General features: G+C 39.4%; 6 protein-coding genes across 11 annotated transcripts; 2 read left to right on the top strand and 4 right to left on the bottom strand.

Moving 5' to 3' along the window:
* Positions 1 to 11: 11 nt before the first annotated feature.
* LOC125215806 (metal tolerance protein B-like) lies at positions 12 to 2,314 on the bottom strand. Of its 5 annotated transcripts, none has more exons than XM_048117362.1 (3): positions 2,235 to 2,314; positions 1,301 to 1,433; positions 12 to 1,193 (listed from the first exon to the last, which is right to left on the bottom strand). In XM_048117362.1, the coding sequence occupies exon 3, from the start codon at positions 1,191 to 1,193 to the stop codon at positions 42 to 44; it is 1,152 nt and encodes a 383-aa protein (XP_047973319.1). In that variant the 5' UTR covers positions 1,301 to 1,433; positions 2,235 to 2,314; the 3' UTR covers positions 12 to 41. The 5 variants fall into 5 exon arrangements, with proteins under 5 accessions (XP_047973319.1, XP_047973322.1, XP_047973321.1 ...); XM_048117365.1 differs by having other exon boundaries at positions 2,198 to 2,286; XM_048117364.1 differs by having other exon boundaries at positions 2,124 to 2,276.
* A 1,723-nt stretch (positions 2,315 to 4,037) lies between these two features.
* LOC125210939 (serine/threonine-protein phosphatase PP1 isozyme 2-like) lies at positions 4,038 to 8,216 on the top strand. The gene is made up of 4 exons (XM_048110588.1): positions 4,038 to 4,675; positions 5,768 to 6,327; positions 6,405 to 6,619; positions 7,871 to 8,216. Exons 1-3 carry the CDS (start codon positions 4,489 to 4,491, stop codon positions 6,573 to 6,575), a joined length of 918 nt encoding a protein of 305 aa, XP_047966545.1. The 5' UTR covers positions 4,038 to 4,488; the 3' UTR covers positions 6,576 to 6,619; positions 7,871 to 8,216.
* An 887-nt stretch (positions 8,217 to 9,103) lies between these two features.
* Positions 9,104 to 11,081, bottom strand: LOC125210938 (probable protein phosphatase 2C 24). 2 transcript variants are annotated; one of them, XM_048110587.1, is made up of 4 exons: positions 10,475 to 11,081; positions 10,049 to 10,399; positions 9,867 to 9,972; positions 9,104 to 9,569 (listed from the first exon to the last, which is right to left on the bottom strand). In XM_048110587.1, exons 1-4 carry the CDS (start codon positions 10,916 to 10,918, stop codon positions 9,313 to 9,315), a joined length of 1,158 nt encoding a protein of 385 aa, XP_047966544.1. In that variant the 5' UTR covers positions 10,919 to 11,081; the 3' UTR covers positions 9,104 to 9,312. The 2 variants fall into 2 exon arrangements, with proteins under 2 accessions (XP_047966544.1, XP_047966542.1); XM_048110585.1 differs by having other exon boundaries at positions 9,104 to 9,586; positions 10,475 to 11,076.
* A 4,426-nt stretch (positions 11,082 to 15,507) lies between these two features.
* Positions 15,508 to 17,077, top strand: LOC125210733. Its single transcript, XM_048110316.1, has 2 exons — positions 15,508 to 16,890; positions 16,962 to 17,077. The coding sequence occupies exons 1-2, from the start codon at positions 15,517 to 15,519 to the stop codon at positions 17,061 to 17,063; spliced, it is 1,476 nt and encodes a 491-aa protein (XP_047966273.1). The 5' UTR covers positions 15,508 to 15,516; the 3' UTR covers positions 17,064 to 17,077.
* A 1,540-nt stretch (positions 17,078 to 18,617) lies between these two features.
* On the bottom strand, positions 18,618 to 19,328 carry LOC125215797. The gene has a single exon (XM_048117348.1). It carries the CDS (start codon positions 19,326 to 19,328, stop codon positions 18,618 to 18,620), a length of 711 nt encoding a protein of 236 aa, XP_047973305.1.
* Positions 19,329 to 19,947: 619 nt separating this feature from the next.
* On the bottom strand, positions 19,948 to 22,336 carry LOC125214781 (protein PLASTID TRANSCRIPTIONALLY ACTIVE 16, chloroplastic). The gene is made up of 4 exons (XM_048115936.1): positions 21,877 to 22,336; positions 20,945 to 21,406; positions 20,717 to 20,844; positions 19,948 to 20,653 (listed from the first exon to the last, which is right to left on the bottom strand). Exons 1-4 carry the CDS (start codon positions 22,249 to 22,251, stop codon positions 20,143 to 20,145), a joined length of 1,476 nt encoding a protein of 491 aa, XP_047971893.1. The 5' UTR covers positions 22,252 to 22,336; the 3' UTR covers positions 19,948 to 20,142.
* Between the last annotated feature and the right edge of the window lie 1,549 nt (positions 22,337 to 23,885).

A 23,885-nucleotide genomic window follows, 5' to 3' on the forward strand; every position in this document is an offset into this window, starting at 1 on the left:
CAGTTATACAGTTGAAGATAAAAAATGACAATATTAGTATATCACTCTTGTTCAACTTGTATTGTTACATGAGAAATTTTGTAGGTTAGTTCACAGTATTCCCTAATCTCTTGCAGTATTCCTTGAGGGCTGACTTCAGCTCCAATCTCAACATGACACGATAACACGTGCTTACCTGGCGTGATGGCCCAGATGTGAAGATCGTGAACATGGCGAACCCCTGTGATCAGTTTGAGACCATTTTCAAGACGAGCAGCATCAATGTCGGCTGGCGCCCTCTCCATCAGCACATGGATTATATCCCTTATAATGGTGAATGTAGTGGTTAGAGCAAAAGTGGTGAACAGAAGCGTGCAAATCAGATCGGCCACAAGCCATTTCGGTTTTACCCATATAATAACACCAGCAACCATTGCTGCAAGGGATTGTATGCAGTCGCATATTATATGCAGGTATGCCCCTCGAATGTTGATGTTCAACATGTGACTGCTCCCATGTGGAGTCGAGACGAGATTCATACTTTCTTCATCTCCAGTTCTTGATTCCTCTCCTTCATGGTTATGGCCCTCATCGTTGCAGGTATGATGAGAATGGCCGTGATGAGAATGGCCGTGGTGAGAATGGTCGTGGTGAGAATGGCCGTGATGATGGTCGTGACCAAGCCAAAGAACCAAGATAACATTAATAACCAAGCTGAAGGCAGCGAGTACAAACATGAGACGGCCATTCACTTCCGTCTGTTTTGTGATAAGCCTTTTGATCGCTTCATAGATCAAAGATGCAGACATGACCCATATGAGCTGCACTGATAGGAGTGCTCCAATAACTTCAACACGATGGTACCCGAAAGAATGTTCTGGTGTTGCTGTCCAACCTGATACCCAAACAGTGAAGAGAGAAATGGAGAATCCAGCAATATCAGACAGCAAGTGAGCTGCATCAGTAAGAATAGCTAGGCTGTTAGCTTTCAGACCTCCAAGAATCTCGACTACCATGACTATAAGGTAGCAGACTATAAGCCCGCAAAGTTTGGTAGCTGCCTTTGACCACTGTGCTGAATCTGACTGACTGTAGCCATGCTCTAAGAATGGACAAGTGCTGCTGCAGGAGAACTTGTGACTTCGAATGGCTACCCCCGAATCTATTATCTTGACTTGCGATAATTCAACTGAATCGGAGATCTCCTGCCCCATCTGAAAATGAGAATTCATCCAAGAAACATATCAACCAACAAAGATTAATTAAAAAAGTAGATCGCAAAGCCTCATCCGTCCTTCGTTATCAAATGCAAACTTCTTACCTCAGCCCCCTGCCTTGACCCTTGAGAAAGGAATGGCTGCAGCAATGCCTCACTGCTTGGTCAAGCTTCACAATTCTTTGATTGCAGCGAAACTTGAAGCTTAAGATATCGAGAAAGAGTTGAACAAACCAACCTAATCAAATCAATATAAGGAATAAGCAAGGGCCTAGGAAATGTACTACAGATTGCAATGAAACAGATCCAGTTTCACATAAAACAATCCCACAAGCGTCCAATGTAAGAGGAAGCTATTCATCATACATAATTCATTCAGACAACTGATTCAAAGACACGGCTTCAACATGAAGTAACTGATTCAAAGATGTAGCCCAGTTTTTCAAGACACGATTTTTAATCACAAAACTGATTCAGACAGGTATTGCAATGCTTGAGGAAACCAATGTCACAATCACACAACTGATTCAAGAATGCCATGAGTATTATCAATACAATTAAACACACATACGCAAAGAAAACCTTTACAGAATAACCTAAAATGTAAGGCAATAGTAGTAACTAATTCAAAGGAATGCAAGTGGTCCAGTTCATCACAGAACTGAATCAGACACCAGTGAGGAAACAAAAGTCACCTTCACAAAACTGATTCAGAAAAAGTATTGTCACGCAACTGATTAAGAACATTCTCAACATAATCAAACATACATAACCAAAAAAAATGGTTAAAGATTAACCCAAAAAGTAGGCAAAAAGCAGGACTTCAGCAATCAGAAATGGAAAAGGGAACAAAAGCAACAAGTTAAAAAAAAACACTTATTATTACGATTGATTAAAACGTTAAGAGAGAAGGCAGTTGAGATCGCACCAGTCGTTGAAAGAGTAAGCAGAAAAAAACAAGGTCTATGTGTTGAATGGAGGGAATCAAGAAAGAGCACTCACGCAAACAACAATATGCGACAAAAAATAATGCTCATACTTCTTTATCTCCTCCCATTTTCAACAACAAGACAAAGGGCGGCCAATGTTGAATCGAAGAAACTGAATGAAAGCTCAATCTGTGCATTTATTTATACTTTCCTAAAATTCTTCGGCAAATTAACATGAATTTAGGTTGACTTCCTCAGTTGCAGTCCAATTTTATTTTTATGCAATGCAATTTAGAAAAGAAAAATAATTAAATGCGGAATAATATTTTCTTTAAGTATAGATTTACTTTCACACAATAAATAATTTTTAAACAAACAATGATAAGTACAATAAAAAAGTCGTATGCCATGTGATCGAAATTACAATGAATTGATTTATGGGAAGGTAATCTGTAACTTAAATATCAATTTAATACAAATAACTTAATTTTTAATAAATACTTTATTACCTAAATGGATTATACAAAATGATTATTTTGAATTGGATAGATCTTAAATACGAAATTTGACTTGACTGGAATTTTTCCTTTTCTTTTCATTATTAATAATTTAATAAGGAGTAAATGTTTAGAATGGCACTAGGTTTATCGTTTACCTTTTTTGCATTGAATTGACTTTTCACTATAATACAACAAAAATTAATATCTACAGATCCTAGGTTATGAAATAAATCTACTCCAATAATAACTTATTGCTCAAAACTAAGAATACTCCTATATCCTAAATGTGTATAATCAACCTTAATTAAAAATTTGTACATTGAAATGAAATCTGAAGAAATTGAAAAAGACACTGCATTAAGGATCTCAAAATAATTTCGTGATTCAGAATAAACATAATGCACCCTAATTAGCCAAAAAAACAGATTTACTGACCTTTGACCCCTCAAGCATTTGGGACGATTTACCGTAATCTCCAATCGTTGTCAGATTTCACTAATCTAATTTTTGTTGTTATAATGAGATAATATTTCAAATAATTGTGTAATAATACTAACAAGATAATATTTGAAATGATTGTGTACTGAAAGCTAAGATGTTCAAATCTTAAAAACTTAATAAATTAAAAAGAGGGAACATATTTTTTGGTCTACGAACTTTGTCAAAGTATCATTTTAGGTCCGTGAACTTTGAAAATATCATTTGAGTTCCACCAACTATAAGTTAATATCATTTGAAGTACTTTTTTACTATTTCCAAATTTTTCTGGATGGAAATACCCTCAATACCTTAAAGGGGATATATTTTTAATAAAGTTATCATATACTCATATTTTCTATAAATATATTTATAATATATTTTTTACGAATTTTTAAAATATAATTTGACCTTCAATATTATCACTTAATTTTGTGACATGCAAAATTTGCTTCTTAAATTTTTTTTATTAAAGAATTTTTAAAATTGAATAAAGAATTTTCTTTAATAATAAAAAATTGAATAAGGATCTTTCTTGCATGTCACAAAATTAAGTGATAATATTGAAGGTCAAATTATATTTAGAAAATTCATAAAAAAAAATATAATAAAGATATTTATTAAAAAAATGAGTATATGATAAGTTTATTAAAAATATATATACTCTTAAAGATATTGAGGGTATTTTCATCCAAAAAATTTTGGAAATAGTAAAAAAGTTTTTCAATTGATATTAACCCATAATTGGCAGATCTCAAATGATATTTTTAAAAATCACGGACCTAAAATGACACTTTGACAAAGTTCGTAGAAAAAAAAGATGTCCTGCTCTCAGTTAAAAAAGATACACTATAGAAAATGATTTATTTTACGTTGATATCTTGAAAACAACATCTAAATAAAGTTAAAACAATAAGTGCGCCAATAAGCATCGCAACCCTAGCCCCCAAATTGAATCAAACAACGCCTCTCTTTCTCTGTGGCTATGGCGCAGCACTAACTGGACCCAATAAAGGAGAGGAGAAGCATAACACAACACGAGTGTAGAAGAAGAAGAAGAAGACGTGGTCCACTCCAAATATCTTCGTAGCATAGGCAATTACGCATCCGCTGCGGATTTACCGATTCTTTTTCTCCCTTTATTTAATCAAATAAATCCACTGCTTCTCTTTGCATGAACTTTTAGTCTTCTCCGCCGCATCGGACTTATTAGATTCCTCAATACCTAGCTGCCTTTTCCCTCTTTTCGAGCTCAAGATCATTTCTTTGCTGCAATTGCCCTGCAAATTGAGCCCCGGAGGAATTTCGGCTTCTTTTTTGTGCTTCTCTCGGTTTCGTTAATCTAGGGTTTGTAATTTTTTCTGAGAGCTTTTTGGAGGTGGATAGAATGGCGGGGATTGAGCCTGCCGTGCTGGACGACATCATCAATCGGCTATTGGAGTTCCGGAACGCCAGGACTGTGCGCCAGGTGCAGCTGTCCGAGAACGAGATCCGTGCTCTCTGCGCCACGTCGCGGGAAATATTCCTATCGCAGCCTAATCTCCTCGAGCTCGAAGCACCTATCAAGATCTGCGGTATACTTTCCGTTCATCCCCTTTTCATCCTGTCCGCTTGATTGTGCTTTCATCATCTGCAGAATGTGAAATAAATTTGAATTGCTGGTGACTCGTTAGAAATGGTGATGGTGTGGTAATTTTTTTAATGCTGTTGAATTTTCTCAGCAAAATGGGTTGAATTAATGGATGATAATTATGTTCCATGAGTTGCATAAAGAGGTTGCCGTGTAAGAATCAGTAGAGCCTCATTCTGGTGTTGCATGGCTGTCATATGTCGTGAGTGAATTATAACTTTGTAGGGTTTAGTTCTGTTATTAGGTCAATTGAAGCTGTTTTGCATTGTTTCTTAATGCTACTTTTCATTTATGTATAGCTTTGTAACAGAATGGTCCCGGATGATATAGAATAACTAAAGAAGGGTGAATATCTTGCTTAAGTTTTCATTTTCCCATCTCATGAACTTGCTTTATATTGCAAGTAATCTATTAGTGAGTCTTTGGGAATATTGCTGTTATTAGTAATATTGCAAGTAATGGCCTCTTTGGGAATTTGAACTATTATATTGCACCACTCATTTTGCTTTTCAGACTTTGTAAGGCTTGAAAGTATGAAGAATCTATTAGTGAGTCAAGATGCCTTTTGGAAGAAGTAGCTACCACACTTTTTCAAGATTCTCATTTTTCTCACAGTCAACTAATTCTTCTGTGCCAAAAGTTAAATCTAGAGTTACTGGTATTATTAGCCCAGTGAGATATTGTTAGTGCTAAATCATATGCAAGTTGAAGAAACTCTTTTGTTTATTAAGAAACTTCTACTCGTTTAGCGTAATGCAAACTTGCTTGTTTGTGGCATCAAGAAAAATTTGTTCGCATATTGTTACATGACTAACTTCCTCCTATGTGCCTGAGCGAGATTCTAGAGGTATTAGCATTGCACTAGAATTTTTTATTTAAATAAATCAACTTATCAGCATGTATTAGAACATAAAAAAGATACATGCTCCTCTATTGTTGAGTTGGAGCCCTTATTTGCTGTTTGTGGAATTTTCAGTTTCCTTTTCATTTCACCTGAGAAAAATTGTGATTTAATTACTTATTTTGTGGATCCCAGGTGATATTCACGGACAATATGGAGATCTTTTGAGGCTTTTTGAATATGGAGGATTCCCGCCCGAGGCCAATTATCTGTTCTTAGGGGATTATGTTGATCGAGGCAAACAGAGTTTGGAGACAATCTGCCTTCTTCTTGCCTACAAGATCAAATATCCCGAAAATTTCTTTCTCTTGAGAGGGAATCACGAATGTGCTTCTATCAACAGGATATATGGATTCTATGATGAATGCAAGCGCCGTTTTAATGTTAGGTTGTGGAAAGTTTTCACTGATTGCTTTAACTGCCTTCCTGTAGCAGCTCTTATAGATGATAAGATTCTTTGCATGCATGGTGGTCTTTCTCCTGATCTAACAAACATGGATCAAATTAGAAATTTAACTCGTCCAACGGATATTCCTGAGTCTGGTCTGCTTTGTGATCTACTTTGGGCTGATCCGAGTAGAGAAGTTAAAGGTTGGGGGATGAATGACAGAGGAGTCTCATACACATTTGGTCAAAATAAAGTGGCTGAATTTCTAACACAACATGATATGGACCTCGTTTGTCGTGCCCACCAGGTATTGTTACTTACTTTTTTTTCTTTCAGTACTCCCACATTTGGATATAGTATCTGATAATGTGCTTGTTTGAGCAGGTTGTAGAAGATGGCTATGAATTTTTCGCTGATAGGCAACTAGTAACCATATTTTCTGCACCCAACTACTGTGGTGAGTTTGACAATGCTGGAGCTATGATGAGCGTCGATGAGAGTTTGATGTGCTCATTTCAGATTCTAAAACCAAGTGATAAAAAGCGGCCCTTTTAAAGCAAGTGCTCTCATAATGTGCATGGCTCTCGGAGACTATCCAGGTTTGTTTTGTTTCCTTCTCTTCCAACCTTGTATTTTACTAGTAGTACATTATAGCAATTTAAGCAGTTCCTTTTTTCTTTGTATTGCCTTCTTTATATGTTTTTATTTTTGGATGGTTATCTCTTCTTCCATGATGAAATTGTTATGCAATTTGGTGAAATGTTTAGAGGATAATTATTTAATAAAAGATTAAATTCTTACTTGCCATTATGCTGGTATTTGATCTATGCTCCGTACCATGTTTGTGCCTTCTCTCATTCTCGGTTAATAATTCCTATAGTATTTCTGACACATGTCTCTAGTTTTGGACTTGTTTATTATTATATGTAAAAATAGACTTTATGACCCATGTTTTGCATTTCTCATTGGATTTCCAAGTTCCAACTACATAATCATTTATCCATTGAGTAAGTAGTTGCATATTCTGTCATACTTTGTCATGATTTATATTTTGCATACCAAAATGACTGACGATATTCTTTTAGCCAATTTTGTTCCTTCAATACATAATTTCACTGGTGAACTAGCTGCATTTTCTACTGTATTTTCGTAAAGTCAGAATGACATTGTAATTGTTTGCCATTTTAGTCCCTTCCACATGGTTGGGTGCAGGGGCCTGGTTGTATATATGGTATCTGGATCTCATTTTATGGGTGGAAGCTTTGTGTTTCATAAAGGCTTGCTGGACCTAGTTACTCCTACAATTCATTAAATTAATGTCTGAAAATCACCACCCAAAAGCGACCTGTTTGTGTTTCTCATCTCTTGACTGTGGTCCTAGAACATTACAGGTTTTAGATAATATTTTCAAACCCTTGCAATCAATTCTTTTATAGAGACAATGAAGATGTACTTAATTTAGTGGGAAATTCCTTTTGAATTTAAATTTTCTACCCCAAGGCCCAATTACAAGTGTCTCTGTAGCTGGCGTAGTTTAACAAACTACACTGCCAGGAATTTATTTAAGTAGGATTCTTTTGTAACACCATGTGTCGTTTGCCCCTTATTCTAGTAGATGTAATCAGAGTTATGAAAAATGTGAAGAATGAGTAAATAAAACACTCTTCATGGTTACATACTTAGAAGGGATCAGAAGTCATTTGAGTTATATTTGGTATGATATCATGTTTGTTATACTTGCACTAAGTTTGCTTAAGCCTTGCAAATTGTTATTATCCTTGATTAAAACTGTGTATGAATGTGTTCTCGTTTAGTGACCTTATGTATATGGGCCGTTTTCAATTTTGTAGGACTCGGAGACTTGAACATGGTACTAAGGCATTGTGCGATGACAGAATGTTTAAGAAACTTGTTCATGTATTGTTTCGTGAAGTGGATGATACCCCCTAAAAGACTAATTCAGAGGCAACTATGATCAAATGGCCCCAAGTGCTGTAGTTTTGTTTTATCATTCCCTTTTTTCCGAACGCAGTTTATGATTCGACTGGGTAAATCAACTTTTTTTTGGTAAATTGCGATGTAAGTGTAGATTTTTACTGCTAAATTTATGAGTTGCCTCCTGATAACTGTTTTGATGAATCTTTCCCATTGTAACGTTGATTAATTTCAGTTGAGTATTTTGTCATTGGTAGTGAATTGGTGATTTAGTATTGGAATTTATCTTACAAATTTATTCAACTCCCTTTATTTAACAGAATTGTTAGCTATAAACGAATTAACTCTCTTAACTTTTCTTACCGAGTCTAATTAGTAAAATGGGTTTCTTTTACTCGAAATACCCACTCATGGATTAATTTTCAATACACCTTACATAATATGTCAATATTATGCTTGTAAAATGTCAATATGAAATTGTGTTGACATTATTATGTCTTCGTGTTGATGTATTTCATATACTGTATTGACATTGTATTTCTAAACCCTAAATTTAATAGTTATTATTATCTTTTTAATATTAAAAAATGAAAAACAAATTTACACATTGCAAATTGTAAGATTTCTAAAATATTATAGTCTTAAATTAATTGTAGTTAGCAACTAAGGGATGAGTTAACAATTGATCACTCTCCAACCAACTAATATAGCAATCAAGCCACAAAACGCTCTTTTTAGATAAAAATATATTCTCGTTCATGAAAAATTCTTTTTTATTAATTTGTATATTTTGTTGTAATTTTTTTCTCACACGAGATAATTTATTTTTTAACTTATTATTTTTCTTTAATTAGAAAAAGCAGATTGCATCCCCACTTAATGGACCCATAATTCATTAACATAATGGACCCACTGTTAATACTCACTCCTCCACGCAAACGATGTTCAGATATTGGACGACCCATCGTTAATTTTACTAGCAATTAGATCTTGTAATCAAATTATTAATTTATTCTAATTTTAGAATCAATTACAGTTTTGTTGTTTTACCAATGCAATCAAAGTATTAATTCATTCAAATTTCAGAATCAATTAAAGTTTTTCTGTAACAAAACAATGATTAAAGAAATTTTATTCACGTCAAGTCGTCAACTAAAACAAGTACTCCTTAATTGGAATTAAAGGTGGCCGCACTTACTATACATACATTGTCTCAACAAACGACAGCTCATCGTCACATAAACTTGAGGTGCCCATCAATTTTACAACCAAACATCTCCACGTTTATAAAAAAGAGAAAGTGAGATATACTAAAATTAGAAATGTAACATGCCCGTCCCCATCAGCTCAGCTCAGATCAATAACGAGTACACTTACGTTGTCTGCACTCCTCCGCGCCAGAGCCAACTTTGTGAGCAGCATCGATGCATCCTCGCACGCTTTGTCCGTGCCTCCGTCCATCACCTTGGCCTTCCCCTTGAGGCACATCCTCGCCACACCGCATGCGGTCTCGTTCGACACCACGTCCCACAGCCCATCGCTCGCTAGTATCAAGCACTCGTCCCCTTCGCTCCGCTCCGTTATTGTCACCTCTGGCTCGCAACTCACGTATGGCTTCAAATAATTATCTCCTACAATTGCCTCTCATCACTTTTCTAAAATACTAATGAATTTCGAGATTTTGGCAATTATTCTATCCTAACGACGAATTTGGTGCATGACGTGTTAGCCGGTTTAAAACACGTGGACAAATTAGCATTCGGCAATGCAACAAAATCTAATCACATTGTCTAGTTAAGTTCAAAACATCATTTTTTTCACTAATTCTAAAATGACCATCAAATCAGTACATTTATTTGGCAATTTGTATTATGTTAATTACCGTTTGAAATAGAAAAAAAACAACGTTACCGATGGCTCTCGACATGGCAAGAACTCCAAGAACCCGAGCACCCTCCCAGAAAATGACTCGGCCTCCGGCGGCCTGTATCCGGTTCATCTCGTCCGGCCGGTCCGGCTACATTTCGGTTTTGTCAAACAAGCAATTAGCTTAAATTAAACCAACACATAATCCATTTTTCACCAATACTCACTTTGTGGTCGGTGGAAAGGGGAATGGCCTTGCCGTTCCGGCACAGCACCGCCCTCGAATCGCCGCAATTGGCGACGACTATGTTGCACGGAGTGACCACGGCCACCACCGCCGTGGATCCGACGGCATCGCAGTCCGGCGACTGCAGCTCGCAGCGGCAGCTCGGGATCATGTTTTCCACCACGTTTTCGTTCCATGCAACCACTTCTCTATCCATGCGCGTGAAGCTACGCTCCATCACGCGCCTCCACCAGCTGCTACTGTTTCGATCTGATACTTCTTCTCCGACGTCGTCGAGGAGCAACTCCTCCTTCACCATCTCGTGCAATCTCTCCTTGCATTTCGTAGCTACCTGAAATATTCGCACAATTGAATGTAAGCGTCAATCAATCAGTCGATTTCAGTATCAATTTATTTTTTTATTTACGTGAGAGCATCCGTGGCCGTCGTAGACGCCGAAGTAGTGGAGAGCTGCGGCGGCGTCTTCGAGATCGCGTTTTTCTCTCCGGAAGAAGGAAGGATGACTCGCGACGGCGTCCTCCATGTCCCGCCGCCGTCCACAAACGGAGGCGAAACCGAATTTCGGGAGAGCATCCTTCCTATTGCTGCTGATCCCGGCGCCGGATGAAGACGACGGCAGCGGATTCAGAATCGGAGTCAAAACGATCGGCGGCGGCAACTGTTTCCCTTTCTCCGATCTCAAACTGAGTTTTTCAGTTTCGCCACCGCAATTATGCAAAGGTTTATCGCAGAGATCGAGACAGCGGCGCTTAACGGCGGGATCCGCCCTCCGCCTCCTCGCCGCTCTGGTGCTGGTCTCGCACGAACCACCCTCGCTCTCGCTCACCACACCGCAACAGATCTCCGCCATCCACCACCGGAAGAAAGCATAGAAATCGAAAAAACAAAAATGAAGAGAGAAGGGTGAAAGCGACTGATGCAAAGAGAAGCAATGAATGCTTATTTTTTTGAAGTTGTTGGAAAATATCGTGGAAAAAAGAAAAAAAGGGGAATAGAAATTGCAGCAATTATTATGGTAGGAGGCGTCGGAGGGCGGGGGCGCCTATTGAAGAGTGAATGAGCGCCGTTGATGTGTCAACGCGTGTACGAGCGCTGCTTTAAGAGCCGGAAAACGTGGACCAATAGGGAGCGACCACCGCAGTGGTGGATATCTCGCTTTCGATTGTGGGGCCCGCATCGTCTGATGCTTGACACGTAGGCGGCCCCTCCTCTGGTGGCGCGGGACACGTTTCAGGCCCCCCCGTTTTGGGCAATGTAGCCTTTCAGTTTCATTTCAGCTCACCCATCCACCTAAAATATTGTTACGGGTTAATCGGGAACAATAAAGCAGAGACATCACCAAGTCTTGCAACAATGTGTATTCGGGCGAATCATCCACGTTCCACGTAGAGATGCCCAACATTTTCGTTTCCGACAATTAACGCAAAACCGTAATCGTCGGTTTCGGTTCGGTTACGTTTTCGAACTGGAACTGTGACATTTTTTATGAACCGGAACCGCTATATTTGGAACCGCAGGCCGGTTCCGGTTTAAGATTTTACGAACCGTCACCGAACCGTCGGTTCCGGACGGTTCCGATGAGGTATTCGAGGCGTTAGCCGTTAGCAACCAAGGAGCAGCTTTTTCAGACTGCTTTTAGATCGGAACCGGCGGTTAACCGTGAAACCTTTTTCCCCCATTTCATGTTTTTTTTAATTTATATTCCGACACACTTGTTTTATATGCATTGAAAATTGTAATGTATTGTTATCCATTACAACTCAAATTCTATAAATTGATATGATTTCACATTATTCGTCTTATTTCAATTTAAATTATTCATTGTTTTGTTCCAATTTATTGTATAAGTCCAAAATTCCAAATTACATAACCAAAAAAAATGAAAAACCGTCAAATCGAACTGGAATTGCGAGGAACCGTCCGAAAACCAGCGGTTCGGAACCGGAACCGTGAAATAGCCTCACGATTCAATTTCGGTTCCACATTTTCCAAAACCGGAACCGCCGGTTTATGAACTATGAACATGTCTAAATTTCCAAAGAGGGAAGAGAGACAAATTGCTGGCGGTGCCATTTTTAATTTGGGTGGGGGGGGGGGGTAAGAGAGACTAATGAAAGCATCAATTTACCCAACGTGGGAAAGAGCACACTTGAGAAAGAGGCTTTTACAGTTTTACTACTTCTTCCGTGGCAAAATTTTTCGGCACGGAGTTTTAGAAAAAAATATTGGGTGTGTTAAATACTCTGTGACCGCCGGCCAGTGACCGCCGGAAGTCATGCGGCGGTCCGCCGCCGGAGAAACATACTCTGTGGACTCCGACGCGGCGACCGCCGGCCAAAGTGCGGCAGCCCGCCGGAGAAAGGCGGCGAATCCGAGATGCCCTAGATTTGCTCCAAGATTTATCATATTTTGAAGATCTTTTCCTTCTACAACAAGGAATGACTTTCCCCTATAAATAAGACCTCAAACTTCATCAAATAAGAGAGAGCTTCTACTTGCAAAATAATTCATAGAGATCAAAAGCTAGAGTACTTTACTTGTGCAAGGAGTTGGAGAAGGATTTCAAGAACATCAAGAACGACAAGGATTCAACCTACGAGTTTTATTTGCTTTAGTTTTATGTTTCAGTTGTCTTCCCTTCAATCTATATGTTTAACTTATTTCATTATGTGTAACTAAACTCATAGGATTCTAGGGATGTGTTAGTAACAACTTTGGTTATACAATTCCAATTTTCTATTTAATATCCGTTTTGTTTTTACTTTGATTCTTCCCTAAGTAGTTTTGATGCTGCATGATTGAGTGACACAATCTTGTATGATTTAATATAGCTTGCTTAATAACTGTGAGATAGATCTAGCGAGTTAGATTCTCTTAGTAGACGCTACAATTAGCTTCCCTTAAACGGCACTGTTAATTGAGAGTGGGGACTTTTCAAGGGTCTTAGGAGCTTTATGGAGTTACGTGTTAGGATTGACAACCCTAATTTTGTAATCAACGTTTGCATCGCATGAGCATAAGCTAGGTGACTCGTTATCAAAGTAATAACTGTGCTAAATTATTGTAGTTTGGAATTTGTATAACCATAACTGTGAACGCACATCCCTGGAATTCCCTTATCTCTATCGATTGTCTTTGTGTTTTGCTTGCATTTAGTTGTTAATTGCTTTTAGTTATTTTCAGTTTTCAAAAGTTTCCAAATTCTCTTGTTCTTCCAGATAGTAATTGAGTTCTAGTAGAGGATAGACACTTTGTGTTTGCCTTCTCCGTGTTCGATATCCGGTACTGACCTTTAGCTATACTATATATACTCTGTATACTTACAGGTTTGTTTAGTGCTAATAAAAATTGCATCAACTATAAGCATGCATCACAAACACATCACTCTAACCATGAAATACTTCACTCTAAGCACATTATACTTCACTCTAAGCACATTATAGTTCACTGAGATGAAAAAATAGAGCACACAATAAGCATGGATCACAAACATTTCACTCTAAGCATGGAATACTTCACTATATGCACTATATACATCATTATATGCAAAATATACTTCACTATATGCTTTATTTACTTCACAAGATGTTCATCATACTTCACCAAAAGGACAACACAGTACACTACATGCAAGCAGATTATACTTCACTATATGCTCAATTCACTTCACTACATATGCTAAATATATTTCACTGAAATGACAAAATAGTACACTATATGCAAACAAATTATACTTCACTATATGCTCAATATACTTCACTGAAATGACAAAACATGCTACAAAGTGAACTAAAAACGAATCATTAGTGAACTAAACATGCTACAAAGTGAACTATTTCTGTTCAGATTCTCAATAATGTTTGCTTCACTATAAGGCATGCAGAAGTTACTTCAATATATGCAAATATACACATCACTATATGCGCAATAACAAACATCACTATAAACATTATATACATACTTTGTGAACAATATTTTGTTGAACAATAGCCTAATTCAACAAAACGTAAACTGTGAATCAAAACCAAAATTTTGAGAACTTACCAAATCAAAAAGAGGTGGGGGATGTCCGGGCAGTAATACGACGACGGCAACTGACCTGTTGGCCGTGAGTGCAGCGGCAGAGCGGGACTGACTCCAAAAGCTGGAGCGAAATTGGCAAGACCGACGTAGCAGCGCACCGGCAGTACAGTCGCGGTGAGGAGCTGGGTGACGAAACTGTGATAGAAACACAAAGAGACGAAAGAGAAGAGCGAACACAGTAGAAGGAGGTGACGATGATCGATGACGACAAACGATTGAGCCCTAGATTTTCAATTGGAGGATTGGCAAAATGATGAGAAGAGAAGGAGAAGAGTCGCACGATGATGAATTTTGAAAATGATATGTTTTCGAATTTAACCCTATTTTCATTTGTTAAATGACAATTTTACCCTCGTCATCTTATAGTGAAGTAATTCATTCATATAGTGATGTAAAATCTGGATGAATTTCAATATTACATGGATGAATATCAGCCCTTGATTTTCTTAATCTTGTGGCTGATATTTGTTCTCTAGTTATGTACTTAATGGGCAATTGTCCCATATCACTACTCTATAACTATAACTATAACTATAATTAAGTATATTTGACTGATATTAAAAAATAAATTAATTATTAATTTATAATATCAAAATAATAATTTTAATATTGATTAATAATAATAGTATAAAGAGTGAGAAGAATGAGCGAAGAAATTATAATATCACTTTTGGTACTTAGTTTTGTATGCCCAAAATAATCTTAATGATACAAATGGAAATATGTATTTGTTTAGAGAGCATTTTGGGGTCAAAATTGCATGAGGTACCAAAAATGTGATTTATAGGTACCAAAAACTATATAAAATAAAAATCAGGTACCATTTATGTGCGAAAGTAACAGATCAGGTGCCATTTATATAGTTCACTCTTAAAATTAACTTTACTTTATAACCTTCACCTATAATTCGACTTTGAGATTGTAGTTTACAACGACTAGTATTATTTGTAAACACTAGTAGGAGTACTATTTAGTAAATCTCAAGAGTCGTATTAATTTGATCAATTTCAAGTGGAATCTATACAAATCACAAATAAATAAATTTGAAATTATCGTGGTAATTTTAGATTACTACTCCCGAAAATGAGATAAAAACGTAAGGATAAATAATTATAGCTAGTTCTTATCGACATTGTTAATGTAAATATTTTAATACAATTAATTAATAATTTGGTATACTTAAAGTAAGAAAGGGCATATACTTTAATGAATATTTCAAAGATTAATTTGGTAAAATAAAATAGACGATTGCACTACAAAAACATAAATGGTGTTGAAGATACATGTGACATACTAATTGGTGTTTTTGGTGCTAGGCTCTTGCATTTTGCATGATAGGCTGTCACATGTATTATCAGGATCACAATGCTTGTAATTGTTCATCACAAATCCAATCCCAAATCCAACCCCAAATTAATTCTGATTAGTTCAACAATAAGCATGCCATCACACACACTACTCAACAATCTGTTGAAGTGTCTCATCATCTCAGGCTTGCTCATACATCTCATCTCCATCTCCTCATTCAACAACAACAATTCTTTGCTCTACACATCCATCAGCCTTACCAAGCCTTCCTCTTCCGATCATCCTTGTAATGCAACTCACATAGTCTTCGGAATTGCAGCAACCGCATCCACTTGGAGCCACAGAAAGCACTCGGTCGAGTCATGGTGGCACCCTAACCTAACCCGAGGCTACGTCTTCCTTGATAAGATCAAGCCAGAGCTCCTCCCATGGCCGAACCACACTCTCCCTCCCTTCCGCGTCTCCCAGGACACGTCGAGATACAAGGACTACGACAAGCACACGGCGCGCGACGCCATCCGTATGGCGCGCATTGTAACAGAGCTTTTCGAGATCGAGGAGGCAGGGCGCGGTGAGGTGAGGTGGTTTGTGATGGCCGACGACGACACGGTGCTTTTCGTGGATAATTTGGTTGATGTTCTGAACAGATACGATCACCGGAAATTTCTATACATTGGAATGAATTCGGAGACGCACGCTTCGAATGTGATGCACTCTTTTGAGATGGCGTTTGGCGGCGCCGGATACGCCCTCAGCTACCCTCTCGCGGCGGCGCTGGCCGCGAACATGGACGTATGCCTCGAGCGCTACCCGGATCTGTACGGAAGCGACCATATAATTCAATCGTGCGTCGCTGATTTGGGGGTTTCCATCACCAGAGAGCTAGGGTTCCACCAGATCGACCTCCACCGCGATATATCTGGATTTCTATCGTCGCATCCCCGTGCGCCGCTGGTGTCGCTGCACCACCTGGATCAGGTGGAGCCGATTTTTCCGGCAATGAGCAGAGACGAATCGCTGAAACACCTGATGGCGGCGGCGAGGGCGGACGAATCGAGGCTGCTGCAGCAGAGCATCTGCTACGACGAGTTGAAGAACTGGACGATCTCGATCGCGTGGGGGTATTCCGTCCAGATCTACGAGGCGATCGTCAACCCTAGCGCGCTGCAGAGGCCGATCGAGACGTTCGTGCCGTGGACGAAGTTCGCGCGGCCGTTCTTCGTGTTCAACACGCGCGGCCTCCCTTCCAGACACCCGTGCGAAGCTCCGCATCAGTTTTTCTTCCGATCCGTAGAGAGAGGGAGGCGAGTGGTGACGAGGTATGGCAGAGCGCGGCCGCGGGGGCTGCCTGCTTGCTCCGTCACCGGGAATCACTCGGCGGAGTTCGTCGCCGACGTCGTCGTCTCCTCCCCTGCTGCCAAATTTGATGTGGTGAGTTTTTTTGTCACTTTAATTTTTGGATTTGTTTTTTGTTGAGGTTTGATTCTGGAGTTGTTGATCAGATTGGGAATAGGAGGGAATGCTGCGACGTTTTGAATGTGAAAGGCGGGAATGCTACAGAGATCAAGTTTCGAGATTGTCGTCAAAATGAAATTATTCCTTGATCGATTTATAGGTGTGTTAGATTTATTTTTCACTCAAATTAGTAACGGTATATCTACATTTAATTGAATAATTTAGTAGGAGTACTACATTAAGTTCGGTGTTTATTTATTTTAAAAGTAATTAATAAAGATTCTTTATTTACGATTATGTGTATATATATGTAACGTGTTGTGTGCATGGAATATGCCTTAATGCATTATAAATAGGTTGCATGGCATATGTGGCTAGAAGAGTTATACATATGAGTAATTTAGATAGTAGACAAACACGTATGATAACTAGTCATATTTTACACCTGACTCTTTTGTATATATAGATATATATGTGATTGGAGTTAGGAAGGGGAGAATTTTCTTTTAAATGAAGTCTACGAGAAAGTGGTAGACTCAAAAACCTCTGCTTCAAATCTCACTCATGCACACAACATTCATACACTTGCGAAATAATAGTTCAGCCAATAAGGTCACGCCATCCTAATTGCAGAATTGAAGAAACAATATTCAAATAATATTTTGAATAGCCAGAATAGCAAACTAATAACCAAGGCAATTTGGCGAAGAAGATGATGCACAGCCGGAAGTAGAATCAAAGGCTCAACTAGAATATCTATCGTAATCATGTAGGTATAAATCACACTTTTAATTTTACATGTGTTATATGATTGATTGCTATGTGTTGAATTATAGTGAATATTTAGATTATTTGATGTGAACTTAATAAGATTATGTGATATTTGATATTGATGGTGGAATATAATATAGGTATGTGATCGGTGGTGCAATCAATACATTTTTCATTTTTCATAGTGTATTGGAATTATTTGTTGAAAAATGATATGGATACGTGATTGACGCAATGAATATGTTTTACATCTGATATTAAAATTACACGGATTATGAATCATTGGACTAAAGAGGATTTGAAACGGTCTTACCATGGGTCTGATATTTATGGCAATGAAACCTATGGGTCATATGCAATGATTATGGACCTACGGGTCATAGAAAGTACTCTCTCCGTTCTCTCATAGTTGAGGCGGAACTTTTCGGCACGGAGTTTAAGAAATGGATGTTGAGTGTGTTAAATAAATAGATAAAAAAGTAAGAAAGAGAAAAAAGTAGAGAGAATAAAGTAAAAAGTGAATAAAGTAGAGAGAATAAAGTAAGAGAAAGTAAAGTAAGAAAGAGAAAAAAGTTACTATATATGAAAATGACTCAACTATGAGGGAACTTTCTTAAATGGAAAAATGACTCAACTATGAAGGAGAATGGAGGGAGTATACAAAAAAGGGACCTTCATGAAAAGGTCAAATAAGGCACTCATCGTATCATTATGAATATACAAACCAACTAGGGTATATGCCATCGGCCAAGTAGTACCCCATATGATGTGTGCGGCCGTTGGCAGTGGGCTTGAATGGCCGGACCCGCGACCCTGCACGCGATCGGCGAATAGGGTGGACGAGTTGAGGACGTTGATGTCGTTGTTCGACCCGGCTACACCAAAGTAGGCATGCCAGATCCAGAGGCGGTGGTCAGCGACGGCTTCTAAGATCATCGTCGGGTGGCTGCCCTTGTAGCCGCTAGTAAATTGGCCTCTCCAGGCCGGGTTCTTCCACTTGCCAGTGCATACAGTCGATGCTCCCTAGCATCCCAGGGGAAGCCGTGCACCGTCTCGTGCATCCGCATCAGGCTCTGGCAATCATCAGCAGTCGGGCATCGCAAATATGTGTCGCCAAAAGCCTCCACAACTAACTTATAAAAATTCTTCAGACATTCGCGGTCAGTTGTATCCCCGACGTGAAGGTACTCGTCGAACATATCCGATGTTGTGCCGTAGGCCAACTGGCGGATCGCAACCGTGCACTTAACGTGCAACGGCGTAAGCCCGGAGTCGCCCATCCCGTCTTCCCGATACTCTTGGAAGTACTCATCACGGGCCTCCAACGTGTGCACAATGCGGAGAAAAAGATCTCGGCTCATTCTAAAACGGCGGTGAAAAACATTCGGGCCCCGCCTTGGATTCTCGGCAAAATAATCTATGAACAGAAGTTCGTGCGCTACGTCGTGCTCGCGGGGGACAAACGTCCGCCGTCGTATCGGGCGAGGGACCCGCGCCTCCTCTTCCGCCTCCGCCACCGCCTGCTCCCGCTGCATTTGTGCCAAGCATTCCGCCTTGGCTTCATTAACGGCATCGAACAAGGCTCGAGTCAAGGCCCGTCTGCAGCCATCCGATGTACTCAAATCGTAGTCGTCGGGATTCATTTTTGAGTCGATGAGAGAGAATAATTGAAGAGAAATTGAAGAGATGTGAAATTGGAGTGTGTGAAATGGTAGTAAATAGTAGAGTTTAAATAAGAAAAAAAAATTGAAAAAATTCAAAAAAAAATAGAAACGCGTGTCCATCATCCGCGACACATCGTCCGCGTCGTCCACAGCGACGGACGATGGTTAACCCATTGTCCGCGATGCTGCAGTGGCGGACGATACGACGGACGATGCATCATCCGCCCCATTGCGGATGCTCTTAAGAATGTACAAACCAAAACTATGAAGCCCTCGAGTCAAAAACAATTGGGTCAGTAGTAGGTAGGTGGATGATTCGTCAACATTCATTAATATAAGCCAACAATCCCAAAAAGACTGTTATGTAATGTCCGAATAGTTGGCATGAGAATTGGAGATAAAACTCCACTAATTTTCATGAGGAAGAGCACTTTAGGTACATGCTTTCCATGTTTTAGCCTGTGCCCCTTTCTTGGCTTTTCACTCATGCTTGAAAATGAAAATCTGGAGGTACATGAAAATGCATTTCAATGTTTATATTATTACCTTTTTGCTTGCTGCATCTTTTTTTTGTTTTTTTTTTGGTGCTGCAAAGAGAAACTTGAAATACATTTACTTTAGCTAAATTATGTGCTCAAGGGAGTTTATGGTTATGCACAGCTTACACATCATTACAACAGCAAAAATTCACAGAAGCATGAGTCAGGAGGAAGGTAACACACCACCGTCTCAAATACGAAAAGAATCGATCACCTATACGAGGCAAAGACGATGCAGCATTGCAATTCGTGCTCTAGTCATCATCAATGTAGATGGTTTCCTGCTTGAACAAACCACCAAAAACCTTCCGCGTCTCCTTGCTGGGCTCAGGCGCTTTCGCCTTAGGTTTCGGGACATCCTTGGCCTTGGAAACTGGAGGTGTCCGGGCAGGCTTCTTCACCACTGCCTTGAGAGAAGGCAGGGAACGCGCCTTGGCCTGCCCCCTCACCGTTGCAACCTGCACTTTAGGCTCGTCCGCTTCCTCATTCTTCTGAACAGCCGATTTAAGCTGTGAGCTCAAGTTATCCCAGTTTATGCCCGAGCTGAAGCCTTTGGCCGTGTTCAAGAAGCTCTCAACCGACTCTCCCGCCTTCTTCTGAGCTTCTGATAGACTGGCAGCTAGGTCTTCCTCCTCTTGCTCAGCCTTCTTCGCTGGTTCAGCACTTTTCCGAGCTTCTTCTGTTGCTCTCAGCGCTTCTTCCTCTGCCTCCTCCTTTGCAAGGGCTTCTGCATAAGCCTTTCTTCTCCCATCCTCTGGGATGGCACTGAAAGCACTAACTATTCAGACAACATTATCGAGCTTGACATTACAGATGATTCGTGCATACCTCAGAAGTTCGTATACAGCCTTTGATGGCGCGGATGGATCAGTAGAGACCTCCACAACCTTGTTTTCTGCAATTTCTGTATTGGAGAAGACATCAGCCACCAGTGAAGCTATCTGTGATCTTGCAACCTATTTTACAAGAACAACAAGAATCATTAGAAACAACAAAAACATTTTGTTAAAACACTATGGCAAATAAAAATTTGCACACAAGGATACATTACATTACTTTGTAGTCGTTGGCAGCAGCAGCGGCAGCGCTCCCCTCACCAGAGACGACAAGGTTGTAAGAACTCTCAGGCGAAAAGTCCTCGGTCAGCTTGGTCTTTATGAGAGTGTAGGCGACATCGGCTTTCACCACACTCTGCAGAAACTCAGTGATGGTTAAGGGCTGAGATTTGGCAAATAGGTTGCTGAAGAAGGAAGTGATGCCGTCTAGAACGTTGTAGGTGGACGAGATCCCGGGGGCCTCGTCGTAGACAATCGCCACATGCCCAACATTTGCTAGCTTAGCAGCCTCGACCACTAACAGGGCATCCAGTGTGCTCACTTGGGCACTCGGGCCGTTCTCCCCTGCGCCGATGGTCACCACCACTTTGCTAGCACTGCCGATGGCTTTGGCGATTGATTCTGCGTCGTCGAAGGCTGAAGCAACCGCGTTCAGCCTCTTTGATTCCTCAGCAGAAATTATCTGCCACAGAATCATCCATCCATATTTCACAATCCATGGTTGCAGAAGCATATCTCATGGCATGACACTATTAGAACTAACCAAAAATTACTCCATTCTGTCACTCAAAATATGTTCCATTTTTTCATTTCAGTCTTTTTTATCGTTGCATGTCCCATTTACTTTTTTATTATAATTAGAAAATGGATCTCACATTTCAGTAAAAAACTACCCTCTCCGGATCCATTTATTGTCCATTTTGTCATTTTCATTCGACCATCAATAACACTTTTCTCTCAATTTTTCAACAAAGTCAAACGATTTCTCAAAATCTGCAAAAGGAGATATGAAACTATGGTACAATTATTGAGGACCAAAGGGAGATATGAAACTCATATGCCACTAACTTTTTACGAGATGGAAGGTGTAATTACTAATTTACTGTAGTCCATTGAATTCGTAATTTACTACTACTATAAAACAGAAAGTACCTTATACTGGGCAGCGAGAAGGGCGAGCTCCTGGGCAGCAGCGAGGTCGGGGACGCCTGCCCGGACGCTGAAGCCTTGGCGGAGGAGCGTCTGGGCAATGCGGATCCCGGCCTGCCCCGTGGCCCCGGCGACGAACACAGTGCCGGGCTCCTTGCGGCGGAATGAGAGCCGCGAGGATGGATTGGAGACCACGGGGACTAACGAGGTGACGTCGGGAAGCTTGCTGAAATCAAAATCGAAGCGGAAGGGGGTTTCGTCATCGGACTTCTTGGCGAAGATAGTGGGAGGGCGGTGACTGTGAGTGGAGAGGGCGGTTCTGGAAGGAGGAATGGTGGTGGTGAGGAGAAAGGAATTTGAAGAGAGAGTTGGCGCCATGGGAAGGTGGGAAGAAGAGATGGATGATCAGAGAATCATGTCTGCCTTGGTTTATCCATTCTAGGAAAGATAGATTGTTGAGTTCGTTTTTTTCTGGTATTGCTGCCTGTGGTGTGGTGTGAGTGGTGATTGGATATGGGAGAGGGGAGCTTGCCCAATTAGACTCTGCCATTTGGTGCTGTTTTATCTATAACTAATCCCCACACTTGTTTTTAACATGGACATGCTGTGTGAATGCCATATGCTCTAAAATGGCTCTCCCTTTGTACTCCCTGTGTAGGGAGTGGTACTACTTTTTTACGATACCAACGATTAACAAAGAGATTTTTAGTGAGAGAATAAAATAAGAGATCTTAACTAAAATAAAGAATAAAATAGGAAAGAAAAAATATACTACTCCACTTTATATCAAAAATTAAAATGATTCAATTTCATTCAACTGTTCATAATAAAAAATCATTCAGTTAACAAGGAATGGAGGAGTACAAAAGTGCATTATTAATGATTAATATTTTACAACTGAAGAAAGTGATAGTCATATACTAAAATTAAATAAATTTAATAGAAACAAACTTCTACGTACATTTTTAGACACATGGGATTGTTTGAATGAGTAACTTAACCTATTTGACCTTGGTGAGGGTAAAAAACTTGATCACATTGATAGCGACAATATCTGGAAATTTGGGTTGAGAATCGGGCATCCAAATCATAATATCTTTGAGAAGCAAAAACAGCTGATCTTTTTTCTACCACCAAAATCAAAATTGTTACTACTACACAACTTATGTGGTAGCATGCTACGATCAGTAGTATATTGTTATTACATACTCCCTCCGTTCTATAGTAATAGAGGCGTTTTTTTTCGGCACAAAGATTAAGAAAAATTGTGTTATGTGAGTTAAGTAAAAGGAGAGTAAAGTGGAAAATGAAAAAGGTAGAGATATGAAGAGAGAATAAAGTAAAAGAGAGTAAAGTAGGTGTGAAAAAATGTGTTGACTTTTACTAAAAAGGGAAATGACTCTATTATTATGAAACATACCAAAATGGCAAAATGACTCTATTACTGTGGAACGGAGGGAGTACAATAAAACACACAACAATTAAAATACAGCCGTTAAGGTTTCATGCTAAGTGTTAGCCACAAAGGACTCGTAAATATGACTATTAATTATAACAGACTGCCAATTTAATACTCAATTACATAGAGACATCATCATCAGTAACCATGAAAGGAAACACGTTTCAAAGCAAGAAACACCATATTGATAGCAGTTCCGACGCTACCATCACAACGGTTCGCAACACATGCTTCTACTGATCCTAGGTGAGCTTTAGTTAGCTACCATTGTTTAAGATGTCTCAGTGACTACTTTCTAAAGGACTTGCATAATTAACTACTACCATGGATGGCAGGCAGTGTACACCCATATCTATAGTCACACATGAATGAGGATAAGAAATATTCACACTAAATACTTCCTAGAACCTCCATTAACTTACAATCATCGAACTGAAATTCAGCCAAAACAATTACACAAACTTAGTACGAGCTTCGATCCATGTAGACAACAGATAAATCAGCTCACCGCTAAGCTCCAAGATCTTCTAAGAAGGTTACTGGTATTTAGGTT

The sequence above is a fragment of the Salvia hispanica genome, chromosome 3 (genome assembly GCF_023119035.1).
Source record: "Salvia hispanica cultivar TCC Black 2014 chromosome 3, UniMelb_Shisp_WGS_1.0, whole genome shotgun sequence".
NCBI lineage: Eukaryota > Viridiplantae > Streptophyta > Magnoliopsida > Lamiales > Lamiaceae > Salvia > Salvia hispanica.